Here is a 16,087-nt window from a genome sequence, read left to right as displayed (position 1 = left end):
AATCCCAGCCCTGCCTCTTAACCATGGTGCAATCGTAGGTAAATCGCTCAGTGTTGCTAAGCCTCAGTTTCCCTACCCGTAAAAGAAAGATGATGCTAATATCTACTTCAAGGGCTGAGTGAGGATTAATGGGTTAATAGATTCAAAGCACTTGAACGAGGCCAGCCATACAGTAAATGTTTAGCTATTACAAGGGTCTGTAAACTACAGCCTGTGGGCCAAATCCAGCCTACTACCTGTTTTTACATGGCCAGTGAGATAAGAATAGTTTTTACATTCTAAAAAAATTTAGAAATAAATAAAAAGAATATTTTGAGACACAAGAATTATATGAAATTCAAATTTCCCTGTTCATAAATAAGAGTTCTATTGGAACACAGTTACACCCACTCTATACGTATTATCTACGCATGTTTTCCACTATATCAGCAAAGTTGAATAGCAAGGACAGCCATCCTATGGTCCACAAAAACTAAGATATTTATTATCTGACCCTTTACGGAAAAAGTTTGCTGACCCCTGAGTAGTCTAGTGTACAGGGCACCATGTCACTTTGCAACTTCAGTCACTGACTCTGCATAGCCATCCGCTGCGGTAGGTAGTAGCATCCTTGTTTCTGAACCCTTGCTTGAACTGGGCTCAGAAATGTTAAGTAACCTGGCAAGGTCACATGCAGCTAAGTGAGACATACTGGCTGAGAGACCAAGGCAGGTCTCCCTGACCCAAAGCCCACAGTCTGGCCTCTCTCCCACGCTGGCCTCTCTTGAGACAGGTCTCTTTTCCATTTCAAAACTGATTCTACGACTTTATTTGCTTTTTATGGAAAGGCAAATGATATTTTATGAATAAGCATAAATTTGTCCTTTAGAAATATATGGCTTTTTTAATATCCTAGACAACAGGATCTCTGCCTGATTTGCATGTCCCGTGTAATGAGGAGGGCTTTACACAACGGAACTTACGTTTCAGCATGGAGAAATTCATGTTTTAATTTAATAATTTAGCTGGATGGAAGTTTTTTCCCCATATAGGCAAATACTGAAAATTATAGGAAATGTAGCTTTAAAAATAATACTAATCACATTTTCTAACTATTAAGATCCTTTTAAAATAATGCTTGTCAAATAGGGATGGAAAGGACTTAAGGAAATTGCTGATTAATTTCTATGAAAGTAACTATATTCAGCACAGGCAAGCTGAATCATATATGCAAAGAAAATTCACGATGCCGCACGGCCAAAGCTAGGACAGAATTTTTGCCAAGATCATGGCAGGTGCATTCTACTCTCAAGGAAAGCTAAACTTTGGTCTGCAAATGGGTTTGAAAAGAAATCTCAACATCTATGTTTACTTACGATGAACTACAGTTAGCACAAGGAAGAAATTTCTAATGATACAACAGGCGGCCTGAGAAGGTAGTGTATTTTCTATATTTGGAGGGTTTTAAGAAGGGGTCTAATGACCGATTACGGAGAATGCTGAAAGAATATTCAAGGATTAGATGGGGTGGGCCAGGGAGCCATACTAGCGATCGTTAATAATTCTGCCAAACGGGGCAGTCTATGGGACTGGATATCTCTATTCATTCATTAGTTAATGGCTCTCCCACAGCAACCAATTCTCAGTATTTCAAAAGACAGATCCTTCTTGACTTATGACGGGGTTACGCCCTGTTAAACCCATTGTAATTTAAAAATATCTTAAGTCGAAAATTCACTTAATGCACTTAACTTACTGGACATCCTAGCTTGGCCTAGCCTACCTTTAATATGCTCAAAACACTCAGGTTAGGCTACAGTTGGGCAAAATCATCTAACACAAAGCTTATTTTATAATAAAGTATTGACTGTCTCTTATAATGTATTGAAGACTATACTGAAAGTAAACAACAGAAGGGTTATCCGGGTACAGAATGGTTCTAAGTGTATTAGTTGTTTACCCTCATGATCGTGTGGCTGACTGGGAGGTGCAGTGGCCACCGCTGCCCAACATCAACAGAGCATCGTACCGCGTATCACTAGCCTGACCAAAGATCAAAATGCAAAATCTGAAGCACTCTTTCTACTGAATGCGAATTGCTTTTGCACCGCTGTAAAGAAATCTTAAGTCTAACCATCATAAGTTGGGGACCATCTATAAAATTCATCCAACTCAGCGCTCAAAAAAACTTTGCTGCCATTCTTTACACCCAAATGAGAGACTGGTTTTCTTACATGAAACAAACATATGTTTATTCTCTTTTATGGAAGATTTCATAAGCAGTTGCTACGCTTAAAGCCTAAGTGGGAAACATTTAGTTCACAAATCCTGTCTTTTCTCAAATCTATGAGTTTATTATTATTCTTTAATTTAACCTATCTCCTAATTTAAAAGCAAAAGAGAAGCACGGGAAGAAGGAAATACTTTGCCTTCCCTAAAGAACTCGTGTGATTTTTTTATGGACTATAACAATTCTATAAACCATTTTGTTCCAGCTACCAGGAAGCTCAGAGCCAAATTTAGAGCACAAAACAACAAGTATATGGGCCAATGGCCTGGTAATGCATCGTCTATTTCCAGCGCTTTGTCTTGTTTTGGTACTCCAAGTTATGTTTTTGGTCATTCTGATTTTAAATTTTATTCTATTACATGTTTCTTATAGATCAGGTGACCACATAATTGTTTAATTCAGGACACTTTGAGAATTGAAAGGGGAGCTATCAATAACTTCTCCAGGACAACAGATGTAAACTGGGACCATCCTTACACACCAGAACATATGCTTATCTTATATGTAGGGTGTTAGTCAAAAATGGGATTAAAAAAATAAAGCATTTAAAGATAAAACATTAGGGCTCCATTCTCATGATGGTGAACCAGTTTGGACCAACAACTTTTTTGGGATATGAAATTAGAAAGGAGATGCTTTCTAAAGCTTGCTCATCAAGTATAGCACGATCCCATGCACATGGCAAGGCTGCTTCTCTTTTTTAGCTTTCATGCTTTCAAGGAAAATAAAAAACCTAAAACTATAGCTTAAAGTATGCAGATGCTAAATAAATACATTTTTGAATCACATGAATACAGTGAAAACGTAAGAACAACCCAGTGTTCTCAATAAAGGTATACCTTGGATTCTGAAAATGGAGATCTTCATTATAGTCTAAGGGCTCCGCAAACTGAGAAGAGCATTTTGCCAGCAGTGGGGGTGGGGCTGGGAGGGGCTGCATTCTCTGAAACTTCCTGAGAATCAGGACAGCAACCACTTCCACATTCTACATAATGAACCATTTGCTCTGCGAATTTCTCTGAACAAGCTCTTAAACTGATTTGGACCTGACTTTCCCTTTTCAGTGTCCCCTTCCCTTGTCTAATTGACTCCCCCAGTGCCATCATAACCTTGGTTTAAAGAGGCAGACTCCTTCCTTAGTTCCCAGGGACATCCCGAAGTGCAAATAACTTGGAGGAGTTTTAATGAAATTATGTCAGTGCTGACACTCAACTAGGTGGATTGTATTATTTTAAAACCTCCCATAGCAAACAGCCAGGACAAGGACCTCTAATTGAAGTCTTTAATGATCGGTTCCTAACTTCTGAATAAGAGGATCTTTGCTTCACTTTGAAGCTCAAGATCTTTTCCTGCTGAGATCTTTACACTGGGTGATTTTCTTTGTCTGCTCCATTCCAATTATGCAGTGATTTATCTCTTTCCACTTTCCACACTGCTTTTAGAATTATTCTAAGACTATTAAAAAAAACAAAAAACACCCCCCCACTTCTTTTGAATGGAATATTCTTGAGTCAAAATGTTAAAAGTACCTACTGTTTGCAATATCCACACTACCATGATAATAATAGCTCACTATAATAATCATGATTTGGTTCAATGTAGCCACCCAACAGTTTTTAAGTTTTAAAAAAATTCATCATATCTGCTGCTAGCTTAAAATGTTTTATTTTAAAACTTCAACAGTACAAGCAGCTAGGATATATAACTGATTTTAACAAGTAAGCTGTGGAACAATATATATAGGATGACCCTTATTTTATATTCTTTAATATTTATTTCATATAATACATATTACATCTATAATCTCTTTTAAAAGTTTGAAATAACACACAACACATTATTTTTTAGTGGTTATTTCTTGTGGGGGAGTATTGGGGGTAAGAATAATAATGGCAGTAAGGTTTTTTTTGTGGTACACTGGCCTCTCACTGCTGTGGCCCCTCCCATTGCGGAGCACAGGCTCCGGACGCGCAGGCTCAGCGGCCATGGCTCACGGGCCCAGCCGCTCGGCCGCACGTGGGATCCTCCCGGACCGCGGCATGAACCCGCGCCCCCTGCATCAGCAGGCGGACGCTCAACCACTGCGCCACCAGGGAAGCCCCGGCAGTAAGTTTTTATATGATATACTTGTGTATCTGAATTTTTTGAAACCATCTACTATATTTATATTATTATTTTAAAAACTAAGTATAGACACTATGGAAAAATCTAACCTAACGTGTATTAGTTTATATCCATAGCTACAGTGTTACTTTTACAGACCAGAGCCTATGTCTTATAGCTCTTTACTTGTCCTTAGAGATTAATATTACGTGGATATGAAATAATGTTGGACTGTGAACAAAAATAAATTAAAATAAATTGATCATCATCTGTGCTTTGGACTATACAGATTATTTATTTAGACCAGGGCTTGCAAGAGCAGGCTAAAGCTATGTCCTTTTTGGTATACACAATTCATATTCTCCTCATAAAAAATTGGAAGCACCCCACCCTTGGTCTGCAGTACTCTACAGTACAACCTAGTCTACTGCACAAGCCTACTTTGCTCCTTTACCTGCTTGCTTCTCTCTACAATCCAGTCTGCTATCCTTAGTGCAGGCTGTTAAAAATAAATGAGTACTGCTGAGCCAAATCCTTTTATAAAACCCCAACGCAGCTGGTTCTTAAAAATGGTTGTGAGTTTGCACATCTAAAAACGAATCTGGGAAGACCTCTTGGGCCACATAGGTTCAATGGCAATAATATCATGTATTATTTTCTATCCCTTTAAACTTTATGCATCTTATATCCACATAAAATTTGATGTCATTACTTATAATGAAGTTAGCAACTTTTTAAATCCACTTATAAATAGCCTCTCCCCAAACACATGTCTATCGTGATAAGATGCTGGGAAAGAAGCCTGTGGGCTTTATTTGAGCATGTAAGTTTCAACAAGGTTCTACCGGTAGGGAGCACAGGCTCCGGACGCGCAGGCTCAGCGGCCATGGCTCACGGGCCCAGCCGCTCCGCGGCATGTGGGATCTTCCCAGACTGGGGCACGAACCCGTGTCCCCTGCATCGGCAGGCAGACTCTCAACCACCGCGCCACCAGGGAAGCCCTACTTTACTTTTGATTCAAAAGTAAATCCTGACTTAGGGCTCCAGGTCCCTTGGGGTTCACTCATGCCGCCTTGGGGGTCTCTGTGCCCTTTTCAGCATTTCAGTAGCTAACTGGAAAGGATACATTTATCTACAACCTGGAAGGAAATGTCCGATTTCTTTGTTTCCTCATGAAAATCACTTGTTCACTTTATTAGTGTGCTATCCCAAGCTCTGGGCGGGGGGTGGGGCAGGCAGTGAGATATACCTGACTGTCAAAATTGTTGACCAACCAACACAAAGCATCTACCATTTAAGAAACAAAACTTTTAATAATAAAGAGTCACAGGAGAAAAGTACTAATACAGAGAGATAGAGCTTAGATAACATTGGTCTGGGCAGCTCTAGATGTCTACCCACTGTCTAATTTGGAAAGAGCTCTTTACTTGCCTCCAGCTAAATTATTCCCTTTAGGAATTTTTCACCCCTGCTACCCCAATAATAAGAGTGACGAGTTCTAGGACTTACTCTGGTCTGTTGCACTCTCGAACAGCCGTTTTGATACCCCCTCCACATGTTCTTGAGCAGGTTCCAAAGTGACTCCAACTTCCCCAGGATCCATCAGTCACAGGGACCTCCATTTCTTTGGGAACACAAAATCCAAACTTGCAGTGCTGTATTTAATAAGGGGAACAGTGAGGGAGAGCTCGGTGCTTGAGATATTGTAGGACCCGCTGTCCTTTTAAATACACCATACTTTCATTGTTTTCCATGTGCTGGTTTGAAATGCTACAATTTCATCATCTACGTGAGTCATGGAAACGGTAGGGAGTTTAATCTCGGGCTTAGTGGTTTTGGGCTGTGTCTTCATTTACCACTGGCTTGAATAAAACTGCCCAATGAGTGGCTGGCTCCAGGCTGTTAGGGTAAGTCCCATGGCCAGCCTAGAAGCACTCAATTAGTCTTCTTGGAAAAATGAGGCGTGGAAATGGGCTGTCTACTGGTTGTAGACAGGGCCGAAATGAGTTATTGGATTTACATAGTGCATCTCCATTAACAAGGCCTAGAGATGTTGTGAGCCTGGTAAAATACAATGCTTTACTGCTCCTCACAGATTTGAAAACCAATTTTAATTAAATGGGAGAGGGAAAAAAAAGCTAGTTACATGATTCCTATAGACTCACTCTAGCAGGGCACACAGGATGAGACTAAAGCAAAAATGGACACACTACAGAGAGCCCTAAACTTTATTGCTTTTTGGTTACTCATGGTTTCTGATTCTGCAGCCTAGAGCAGGAAGAAGGCCATGATGCTTAAAGCAAAACAAAGTAAAGCTCCTCAGCAGGACAAGTGAGTGGAGAAGCCCGTTTCAACCCTCTGCCATTGTTGGGGTGTGAGGCCCCGACACAAAGCCGAGGTCAATGAGCAATGGACAAAGGAAGAGGGGCAGCAGTGGCAGCAGGAGGGTGACGCCCTGCCGCTCGCTCAGATCTCTGAAGCGGAGCTGGTGGTGGCCACTGTGATTTATCCCCAGGGAGGACCGGAGTTTAGAAGCAGAGTAGCCTAGAGGCCAGGCGGTGGGGGGAGCGTGTGGGGAAAGGGAACAGATAAGAGGCTGGTGAAGCCTCAGTCAATGGCCAGTCCCAGCAAAGGTCTGGCGAACAATTATTTTAAAGAGTGCAGTTAGGCTTTCTCTCTTCTGCCCTGCCTTCTCCCTTGTAATTAACCTCCTGAGTATCTGAGGACGCATTCCTTTTCCTGGGCTGTTTGGCTGAGGTTTAAAAGGGTCGGCATCCAAAGAATCCTGGGCAACTCTGCACCCAGGAAATGAGGGCAGAGGTGACCGCATCACTCCCTGAGATCATTTTATAGCTGTCTTTACAGCGGTCTTGAACATTTCTTGGAATATATGTACAGAAAATCAATGAGAGGCAGCTTGGTCTAGAGCGCCACTATCCAATAAGAATGTAACATGCGTCACATATGTAATTTAAAAAATTCTAGCAGCCACATTAAAACAAGTAAAAAGAACACTGAAAGTAACTTTAATATATTTTATTTAGCTCAGAATGTCTAAGACATTACTGTGTCTCCATGTAATCAACATAAAATTATAAATAAGATTTTTTCCCACACTTTCTTTTCCATGCTAGATTTTTAACACCTGGTGTGTATTTTCATTTTAGCACATTTCAGTTCAGACTGACATTTCAAGTGCTCGCCAGTCATGGGTAGCTAGTAGCTGCCATATCGGACAGAGCAGGTCTTAAGGGGACAAAGCTTAGCAGGCAAACAGTCTGGTGGTGTGGGATGGCCATTCTACAAACTAACTGTGACCTCGGGTGAATCACCGAACTCTACTTCCATAGCTGAAAAATGGGGACCTACCTGCCAAAGTTGTTTTGAGTATAACATGAGACAATGTATGGAAAGCACCTAGTACACAGCTGAGCACACAGGAGACCCAACTTGAACAAGGTTTGTAATAATAAGAGCAAATATTTACATAGCACTTAACATTTGCCAGGCATTGTTCTAAGCGCTATGTCCTCACAGCACACTATGAAATAGGTACTACTATTATCCCCATTTCTACAGAAAAGAAAATGGAGGCACAGGGAGGTTGATATCAAACATCTGGTAAGGGGCTGAGCTGATAATGAAACACAGACAATCTGGCTCCAGAGTGCATACTCTCAGCTGTGACACATGCTGCCTCTCAACTGTGAGCAAATGGGAACAACTGTTGACATCTAAATAAAGACTGAAATTTAAAAGCAAGATTAATGAGATGGTTAGGTAAGGCTGACACTCCAATGTGTCTACCCAATATCCATTCTCTCCATCCTTATTAATAGAATCTATATTTCCCTGGATTCTTGTATAGATAGGAATGCTCAAAGAGATGGCAGCAGAATTCATTGGGTCAGATTCCTGGGAAGGTCCTTTTGCCCCTTTGTTCCTTGCCCTTTGGCTTCATTCTGCCCAGGACTCAGAGTTGATGGCTGGAGCTATAGCAGTAATTTTGTGACTTTGAGGATGATGGCCATTTGCATATGATAGTAGAGCAGAAAGAAATTAGGAACCTGGGTCTCTGATGATTTTGTAGACCTACCATAATAGCTCCATGACCTGCCTACCTCTGACTAGTTTTTTGTGTGTGTGTGTCAGAAAAAGAGCCAACTTGCTTACACTACTACAATTTGGTCTGACCTGAACAAAAATCCTAACTAATAAACAATTGAGGTCACAGCTGATGCCCAAATTCAGCCATCAAATCTTGACACCAGGTACACATTTTATAAATTCTACACACTAAGGAGAACGTTCCTATGACTAGTCATGGACTTTCATAATGAAATTTGTCTGTAAATACATTTTTTTCCTCATGTCACTTCAGTCTTCAATCTGTTGGCCTGTCTATTCTATAGACTCTACCTCCACACAAGAATAATCTTCAAAGCGACCATAATTCTCATTAAGCATTACCATAAACCAGAGAAGAATAAGGGCATAGGTTAAGCAGAGTGTTGCCATTCAGCACTGGATTCAAATGTCCTCATAGGGTCCCTTTTTAAAAGAAAACCTAATTAAAAATTCACCTGCAAATTAAACATTTCTTACTGATACGACCACTGGCAGGGGTTCACAGGGGAGGGAGAACCTCAGAGGAAGAGGGGAAGAATCTGAGGTGACAGAGGCTGGACATGGGGACTGTTTGGCGAGTATGTATCAAGATAATCTATTTTACCAGGAATTTGAACAAACAATAATTATATACTGGAAAAGCCATTACATCATAACAAAGCACTAGGGGCTACTGGAGCCAGAGCCGAAATACATTGTCAGCCTTTCCACAAAGTGCTCAAAACCATTTAAATGATATTTTACATAAATGTTCTTTCTGAGATTGGAAGAACAATTTGGAGGTCAATTTTGTCCCAAGGAGGCTTAAAACACAAGAGTTTCAAATCTCAGATTTACAAACAGGGTTAAAATGAAAATGTTAATGGACTTAAGAAGAGAATGGAGAAAATAAAAGGACATCAGAGAGTCATTCATCGAAATAACATTGTGTCAGCAACCCAAGACAGATTACTGCTGAGGGAGCAGGGCAGAGAGAAGAGAAAGAAAAAAGAAAAAATTAACCCAGCAGCAAACGGATACAGAATTTACTAGAGAAAAGGATAAGGTTTTACTGCCAATTCTATGAAAACAAAAGCAAAATGGAAAAACACAAAGAACGTCTATGCCAACATATTTACCATCTTATTTGTAAAGTGCATAAATGTTCTTCTGGGGAATAAACAAATGAACATCCACATCTTTAATATAAGTTGCTAGACTTAGCCTCTTTTCTAAAACAAACTAAAAATGTACCTATCATGTTCTCCACATAGCTGCTTCTCTGAAGGTGTTCCGAATCTGCCTTTTGGAATGCCTTGATGTCTCTTGCTTTTGCTGAACAAAAGCATACAAGGGAGATGTTTTCTGAAAGATCTCCCCAATTATTTCCCCATTTGTCAGGTATAAGATTACCATGCAATCTCTTATTTTGTTTCTGTTACAAAAACAGAAGACTAGAAGAGGACACAACAGACATCTTCCCAGGTTCTGTGCTCCACGATTGACTGGGATACCATAGTACTACATGGAGCGTGGTAGCCTGTACATGACTATTTTACTAAATACAATTCATTTCATCATACAATTGAAAGCTCTACTTTGTTATGGTTTTTCCAGCAGTAACATGTGTCAGAAATAGACATAGTAGGTGGGTGTATCAGACTGACTAAGAACCATGACATAATACCAGTGATTTTTCTGAGCTCAGACAGACTCCATTTAAATATATAGTTGGCTGGCTCCAACTCAAGCCAACTAGCCAAGTTGTCAACTAGATACCATGTCTATTGTCATCTCCCACCAACTGAGAGCAGCTATAGGGGTCACTGTGTTTAGAAGGACTCTGAGGCCACATCTTCATTTATGAAGAAAGAGTGAATGCTTGATGGCTGCCATGGAAACCCGAGAACCATATCCCCACTCAAACCTGTGATCCTCTGGCCATCAGAACTCTGAGTTAAATGTTTTGCAAAATGTGAAAGGTTCACTATGGCCAAGGAGATATATTTCTTCTTAATCTAATGAAAGGTGCGGTGCAGAAACTGTTATGCCTATGTCCTTAGGCTGTTTTCTCAGGCAGCTCCTGGAGAAAGCTGTATTCTCAATTGCTAAGGTCCTAGCCATCGAGAAGTGAGACCAGAGCTGATGGAGTAACCAAGCTAAATCAAGTGAAAAATCATCTTCGTTATAATTTTATAAAACCACCCTAATAACATTTAAAAAATAAAAAAAAACACTCTGAGAAATGACTAGATAAGCCACTAGTTCTCCTATTTGACCATGGAAACTTAAAGAGCTCAGTGAGCTTGAGTTATGGACACTCCTGTGGACCCTGCAGCTCCTTCAGACAAAGAAAGCAAAGGAGAGAATTGGGAAGGGAGTGGGTAGGGTGTGTGAGGACTCTGCCCTGAATGAGCTGAATGACCTTGGGCAAGTCACTTCTCTTTTCTGTTTCCTATCTATAAAACTGGGGAAGGGACGGTTAAGTTCCTCATCTCTGAGGACCCCATGTTTCCATGGAAACACTCTGGGGGCCACTGATAACACAAGGCAAAGTAGAAGAACAGAAAATGAGATGAGAACAAAATATTAAAAGTGAGTAAAGCTGACAATGAGAGAAGAAAGGAAAAAACTTATGTAAGGATAACATGAGACTCAGATATAGTACAGGGATTACCTCACAGGTAAGTGAACATCATTTTTTGTATGGATTAAAAAAATCAGGTTTATATCTAAAAGTTTTTGTAACCAAAGCCTTAACATACTACCTTTTTTTTTTTTTTTTAGATGGACACCAGGTGCAAAAGGTTGCAATAATCATATTCCTAGTTGCTGGGACATTGTTATCATTGGGTTGTACAAGCAGCAGATTTTGTTTGGTTATTAACCAATAAGTAGGAGCCATTATAACCAACTCAGAATGTGGATTTGGATGTATCTCAGGTGGCATCACAGTGCCTTAAAGGGGTCAATACAGGCTGGGAAAAGCCTTGTACCCAAGTAGTGAGCACAGTAAGTCTTCCCGTATTTCCGTAATTTTAAGATGTTCCACCAGCTTAATAACGGCCTTCCAGTGCCACCCCAAAAGAAAGAGGAAGAGAGAGAAAGAGAGAGAGAGAGAGAGAAAAAAGAAATGTTACCTCACATTAAATGTACGCATAAACTGAAAAGCACATTGGGATTTAAAAAACATTAAAATGAGAAAAAGTATGTCTTAAAATCGAGGCAATAATGATAGCTATGTCCCTCGTGTCAGTATTACGCTATAAGGTTAAGTCTGCACAACTTTCAACAGTAAAGTTGAACCTCCTGCCTCAAAAAAGTATTATGCATGCTGAAATATGCTACATTAACTTATGTTCTAAACAATGGTGACTGAGCCTACAGCCCAAATCTTGCACATGTCTGCCCCAAGACAGAAGGACGGATCGGGGCGTTACTTGCCTTTCCAGGCTCACACTCGGTCCCATCAGCCCAGGGCGTGTGCTGAGTCCGGCAGCCTTTGTGTGCTCCATCCACGTTATTGCACCAGAGCCGTCTACACTGCATCTGCGCAAATTCAGTTGAATGACAATTCAGTGACGATGTGATTAGACGATATCAAGCAAGGCAATGGTTGCTTTCAACTAACATTTTGCCAATGATGTAGAGCGTAGGTTAGAAAGGGATTTTTTTCTTGGTATGATAAATGATAAAATATTCCAACGGATAGAGAGAGCAGCCCAGGAGACACATTTCTATGCCTGGGAGGACTTGCCAGGGTGTCAAAGGGGAACTACTGTGCAACAGAAACATACGAGATGTCATATGGTCCTAGTAACATCTCCCCATATTACAGATAAGGAAACTGAGCCTGGCAAAGAGTAAAGTATCACACTGGAAATATGTGATGTGAGTTTAGGTTTGCAATGAGCTGCGACTGGAGAGTGGGTTTTGAGTTACATTGTGATTAGAGTTAACGTTTGGCTTGATGCTAAAACTGGTGTTTTTTCCTACTAAGCATATATTATCATGATCATATTATGACTCTTTTCGAGGGCTTTCAGGGGTTGTCAGAGGAAAGAAGGGATAAAATATCATGAAATATTTCAGGTATATAAAAAGTATGAACAATAACATAATGGATACCTGTGTGTCCACCACCCAAAGAAAGAAGACTTCACAGGCTCAGCTGAATGCCATGCACACTCATTCTCAATCCCAATCCCTTCCCCCTCTTCCCACAGGTAACCACTGTCCTAGTGATGCTCACCATCTCATCATTCCCACTGCTTTTACTACAAATGTATAAATATCTATCAATAATATACAGCATTTCAGCTTTAAGCAAACAATGCTGTTAGATATTTCAGAATATATGGATACATCCTACAACTTCCTGTTTTCCCCCTCTACACACTATGTTTTTTGAGTTATCCAAGTTGACATATTTAGCTCTATTTCAGGCATAGTTTTTAAAGATAATTTTTCCCCGATGATGAAAATAAACAATATTCATAGTAGAAAAATTCAGAAGCTACTATTTTTTAATAGAAAAAAAGCTTTAAATGATCCAGTCTTTCCTGAAGCTTTTTTCCCCCTTTTACATTGAGAACCTACTCTGTAAAATAATTGTTTATCCTGTTATTTTAATTTAAAACTATAGCTAGAGCATGTTCCCTTGTAGAGTTACTTTTCAATTTTTGTATAATATTGCAGTAAATGGAGATACTATAGTTTGCTTAACCTTTCCATTCTTGGGCATGTGCATTACTCTGCATGTTTGCTAGCATGAGTAACAGAGAAACGAATATAATCATAGATACATTTTACAGAAAAATTTGGTTACTTCCATGGAATCACTGTACCTGCCAATTTACCATGCTATCTCTGAACCACTCCCAGCAAAATAAACAAACAAATACACAAAAGAATAGAATGGGGCATCCCAGAGAAGCACAGTTCTGCTGATATGCCTCCTGATAACCACTGGATCAAATCACTGGTCCAAATGTCCATGACACATACATCAAAGTATCACACACTTGCCAGCTGAGCTACCACCAGAAACAGTTTCAAGCCCCAGGTGGTCATAGGCCACAGCTTCGACAAGCTAAACCAGGGAAACAGGTCTGTCTCATGAATTCCTGAATCTAGAAGAGCGCCTATAATAAAAGTCATCTGGACGAGGCAGTGGGAAGAAAAGGAGACAAGGAGGGAAAAGGGCTGAGCTCTGTCATTACGAGCTTTGTAACCTCGTCCCCTCTGAGCCGCACTTACCACTTATAAAATGAAAATGGTAATGGCATCTGCCTTTTGGGCTGAGAGTGAAATGAGAAAGTTCAGGGAAAGCCCACATGCAACACCGAGCACCATTACTGTCTATCGCCATCATCACTATTACTATCATCATTAATAGTCAATGGACCACTCAATGAGTGGTTTATGTTAAGAGTGAGAATCCAATGGAAAACTACGAATTCAAAAATGTCCAGAATCTATTTATGAGGGTAGAAATGGCCCCCAGATACTTACCATATACGGGCACACCTGAGAACCTGGTCCAAAAATCAATTCACATTGTTTATTCACGTTGTAAAGGAGGCCTGGCAGTTGGAGAGGCAAAGGATAGGGTCTGGATTCAGGTTCGTTAAGCAGACACTCGCCGTAACCAGTGCTGTGGAAAGCAGAAAAACAAAGATGGTGAGGGCAGTGGATAAGATATGGCTGTCAAACGCTCCAGATGACAGTGAAGGCCATTCTGTCATTTTAATGGTACAGAAGATGGTTCCTTTTTTTGTATTTGTTTTATTCATTTCATCCAAACTTGAGTCCAGAAGCTGAAGTTCTATTTTCAGTGCATACTTGTTTGTGGAACCACCGGCTGTGCATACAACATAACCAGGAGGAAATATGTAGCTGTTCCAGAATTTACCACCTTTCGGGGCAATTACCTATTTATTTATTTATTTTGCGGTACGCGAGCCTCTCACTGTTGTGGCCTCTCCCATTGCGGAGCACAGGCTCCGGACGCGCAGGCTCAGCGGCCATGGCTCATGGGCCCAGCCGTTCCGTGACATATGGGATCTTCCCGGACTGGGGCATGAACCCGTGTCCCCTGCATAGGCAGGCGGACTCTCAACCACTGCACCACCAGGGAAGCCCACCTATTTATTTTTTGACGTCTTCTCCAATAGAGTAAAGTGTCTTAGGGGTAAAAATAGTGCCTTTTTCACCCAAGCATGGGGCCCTGTCCATAACAACAAGTGTTTAGTAAATATTTGCTGATTTGCTTAGTGTTATAATAAGAAACACTTTAGATCATCTGGTTAAAAAACCCACACATACTCACACTCTCTCTCTCTCTCTCTCACACACACACACACACACACACAAAACCCCCAGCAACCTGCCAGTTCTTCCATGTTTCTGCAAACACCTCTTCTGGAAAATTCACACCCGGTGAGTTCTGATTAACAAAACCCCCTCTTCCCTGTGGCTGGGGAAACATACACCCAGTGACCTTGGGACAATCACTTAACCTTTTGTACATCTGGGAGAGAAGAGCAATAAATCTGTTACACAAGGATATTGTATAATGTAACTGGATACTTGAGCAGCCTGGTGGGAAGCTTAAAAAAAAAAAACAACAAGAAAAGAGAGAAGGAGAAAGAGTCAAGGAGATAGAGAAAGAGAGAGACAGAGAGAGAATGTTCTCAATTCGACAATATGGAGGTCTGTGCAATTTTCATCCACCCATGTAACGTTCTTTGGGGGCGTCTCACTTCCCCACCCCTTTCCGACACCGAATTACTAAGTTAGAAGCACATAAATATTTGTGGCCTTCCTTCATCATGTCACCATATTCATGGTCCCTTCCCCAAGACCTGCAGAGATTTCACAGCTTTACCAACAATGAAGCAACATTTACATATTCTCTTTAAGATCCCAACCTTTTCCTTGAGCTCAGTCTGTAATCTTCTAAATTCTGGTGAGGACATGAACTACACAGATGTCAGAGAGTATTTTTCTTTTCCCTCCTCCCAGGAAGGTCAACAAAAATAACAACTCAAAAGGAATGCTTGACTCTACATTTTCTTTCCCACAATTAGTTCACTGCATGGAGGCCAGATACTAGCATGAAGGCTGTGCTCAAAGAAAGTTCGACTCTTACTCTAAAAATTCAGTGATGTATTTTCGGCTACACTTTGACCACATCCAGGGGTTGGTGTAGAAGTTCAGTGTTGGGGCCATGACATGCTGGGGACTCTTAACTGCTTCTTCTTTGCACTTATTGTTGTCATCATGAGGCATGTTGAACCTAAGGCCAAGGAGACAATGATATAAAAAAGTCAATAAACACTAAGGGATAGAGCTGTTATAATCGCATTGAGAACGCATCTTAGAGAAAACATTCAACTGACTACTGCATTATGGATAAGAACCTGAGTCCTGGTGAGCAGAACAAAACCTACTAGAGGATTAAAGGCAGGGAGTAGAATAAAACATACTTCTGACCCAACGGAATACAAAGTGCCTTCCATGTAAAAAAAAAAAAAAAAGTGAATTGGGCCACTATTTGGTTTAGCTGTACTTCTTGGAATTGCAGAGGCTCTGCATGTGCTGTAG

At 40.6% G+C, this 16,087-nt stretch overlaps 1 protein-coding gene across 4 annotated transcripts in view; it reads right to left on the bottom strand.

Annotated features, from left to right (window-relative positions):
• Positions 1 to 16,087, bottom strand: part of ADAMTS9 (ADAM metallopeptidase with thrombospondin type 1 motif 9) — a 226,339-nt gene that overhangs the window by 173,438 nt on the left and 36,814 nt on the right. For all 4 annotated transcript variants that reach the window (XR_007479510.1, XM_004267994.3, XM_033424784.2 and 1 more), the window contains 4 exons: positions 15,633 to 15,779; positions 13,994 to 14,135; positions 11,924 to 12,028; positions 5,882 to 6,027 (listed from right to left, as the gene is read on the bottom strand). Coding sequence is in view for 3 of the 4 variants with exons in the window: in XM_004267994.3 (XP_004268042.1) it covers positions 5,882 to 6,027; positions 11,924 to 12,028; positions 13,994 to 14,135; positions 15,633 to 15,779 (540 nt within the window). In the remaining variant the exon portion in view is untranslated. The remainder of the gene's footprint in view (positions 1 to 5,881; positions 6,028 to 11,923; positions 12,029 to 13,993; positions 14,136 to 15,632; positions 15,780 to 16,087) is intronic.

This window comes from Orcinus orca, chromosome 10 (assembly GCF_937001465.1).
Source record: "Orcinus orca chromosome 10, mOrcOrc1.1, whole genome shotgun sequence".
Classification (NCBI taxonomy): Eukaryota; Metazoa; Chordata; class Mammalia; order Artiodactyla; family Delphinidae; genus Orcinus; species Orcinus orca.
This window is presented reverse-complemented; position numbering and strand designations above follow the sequence as displayed.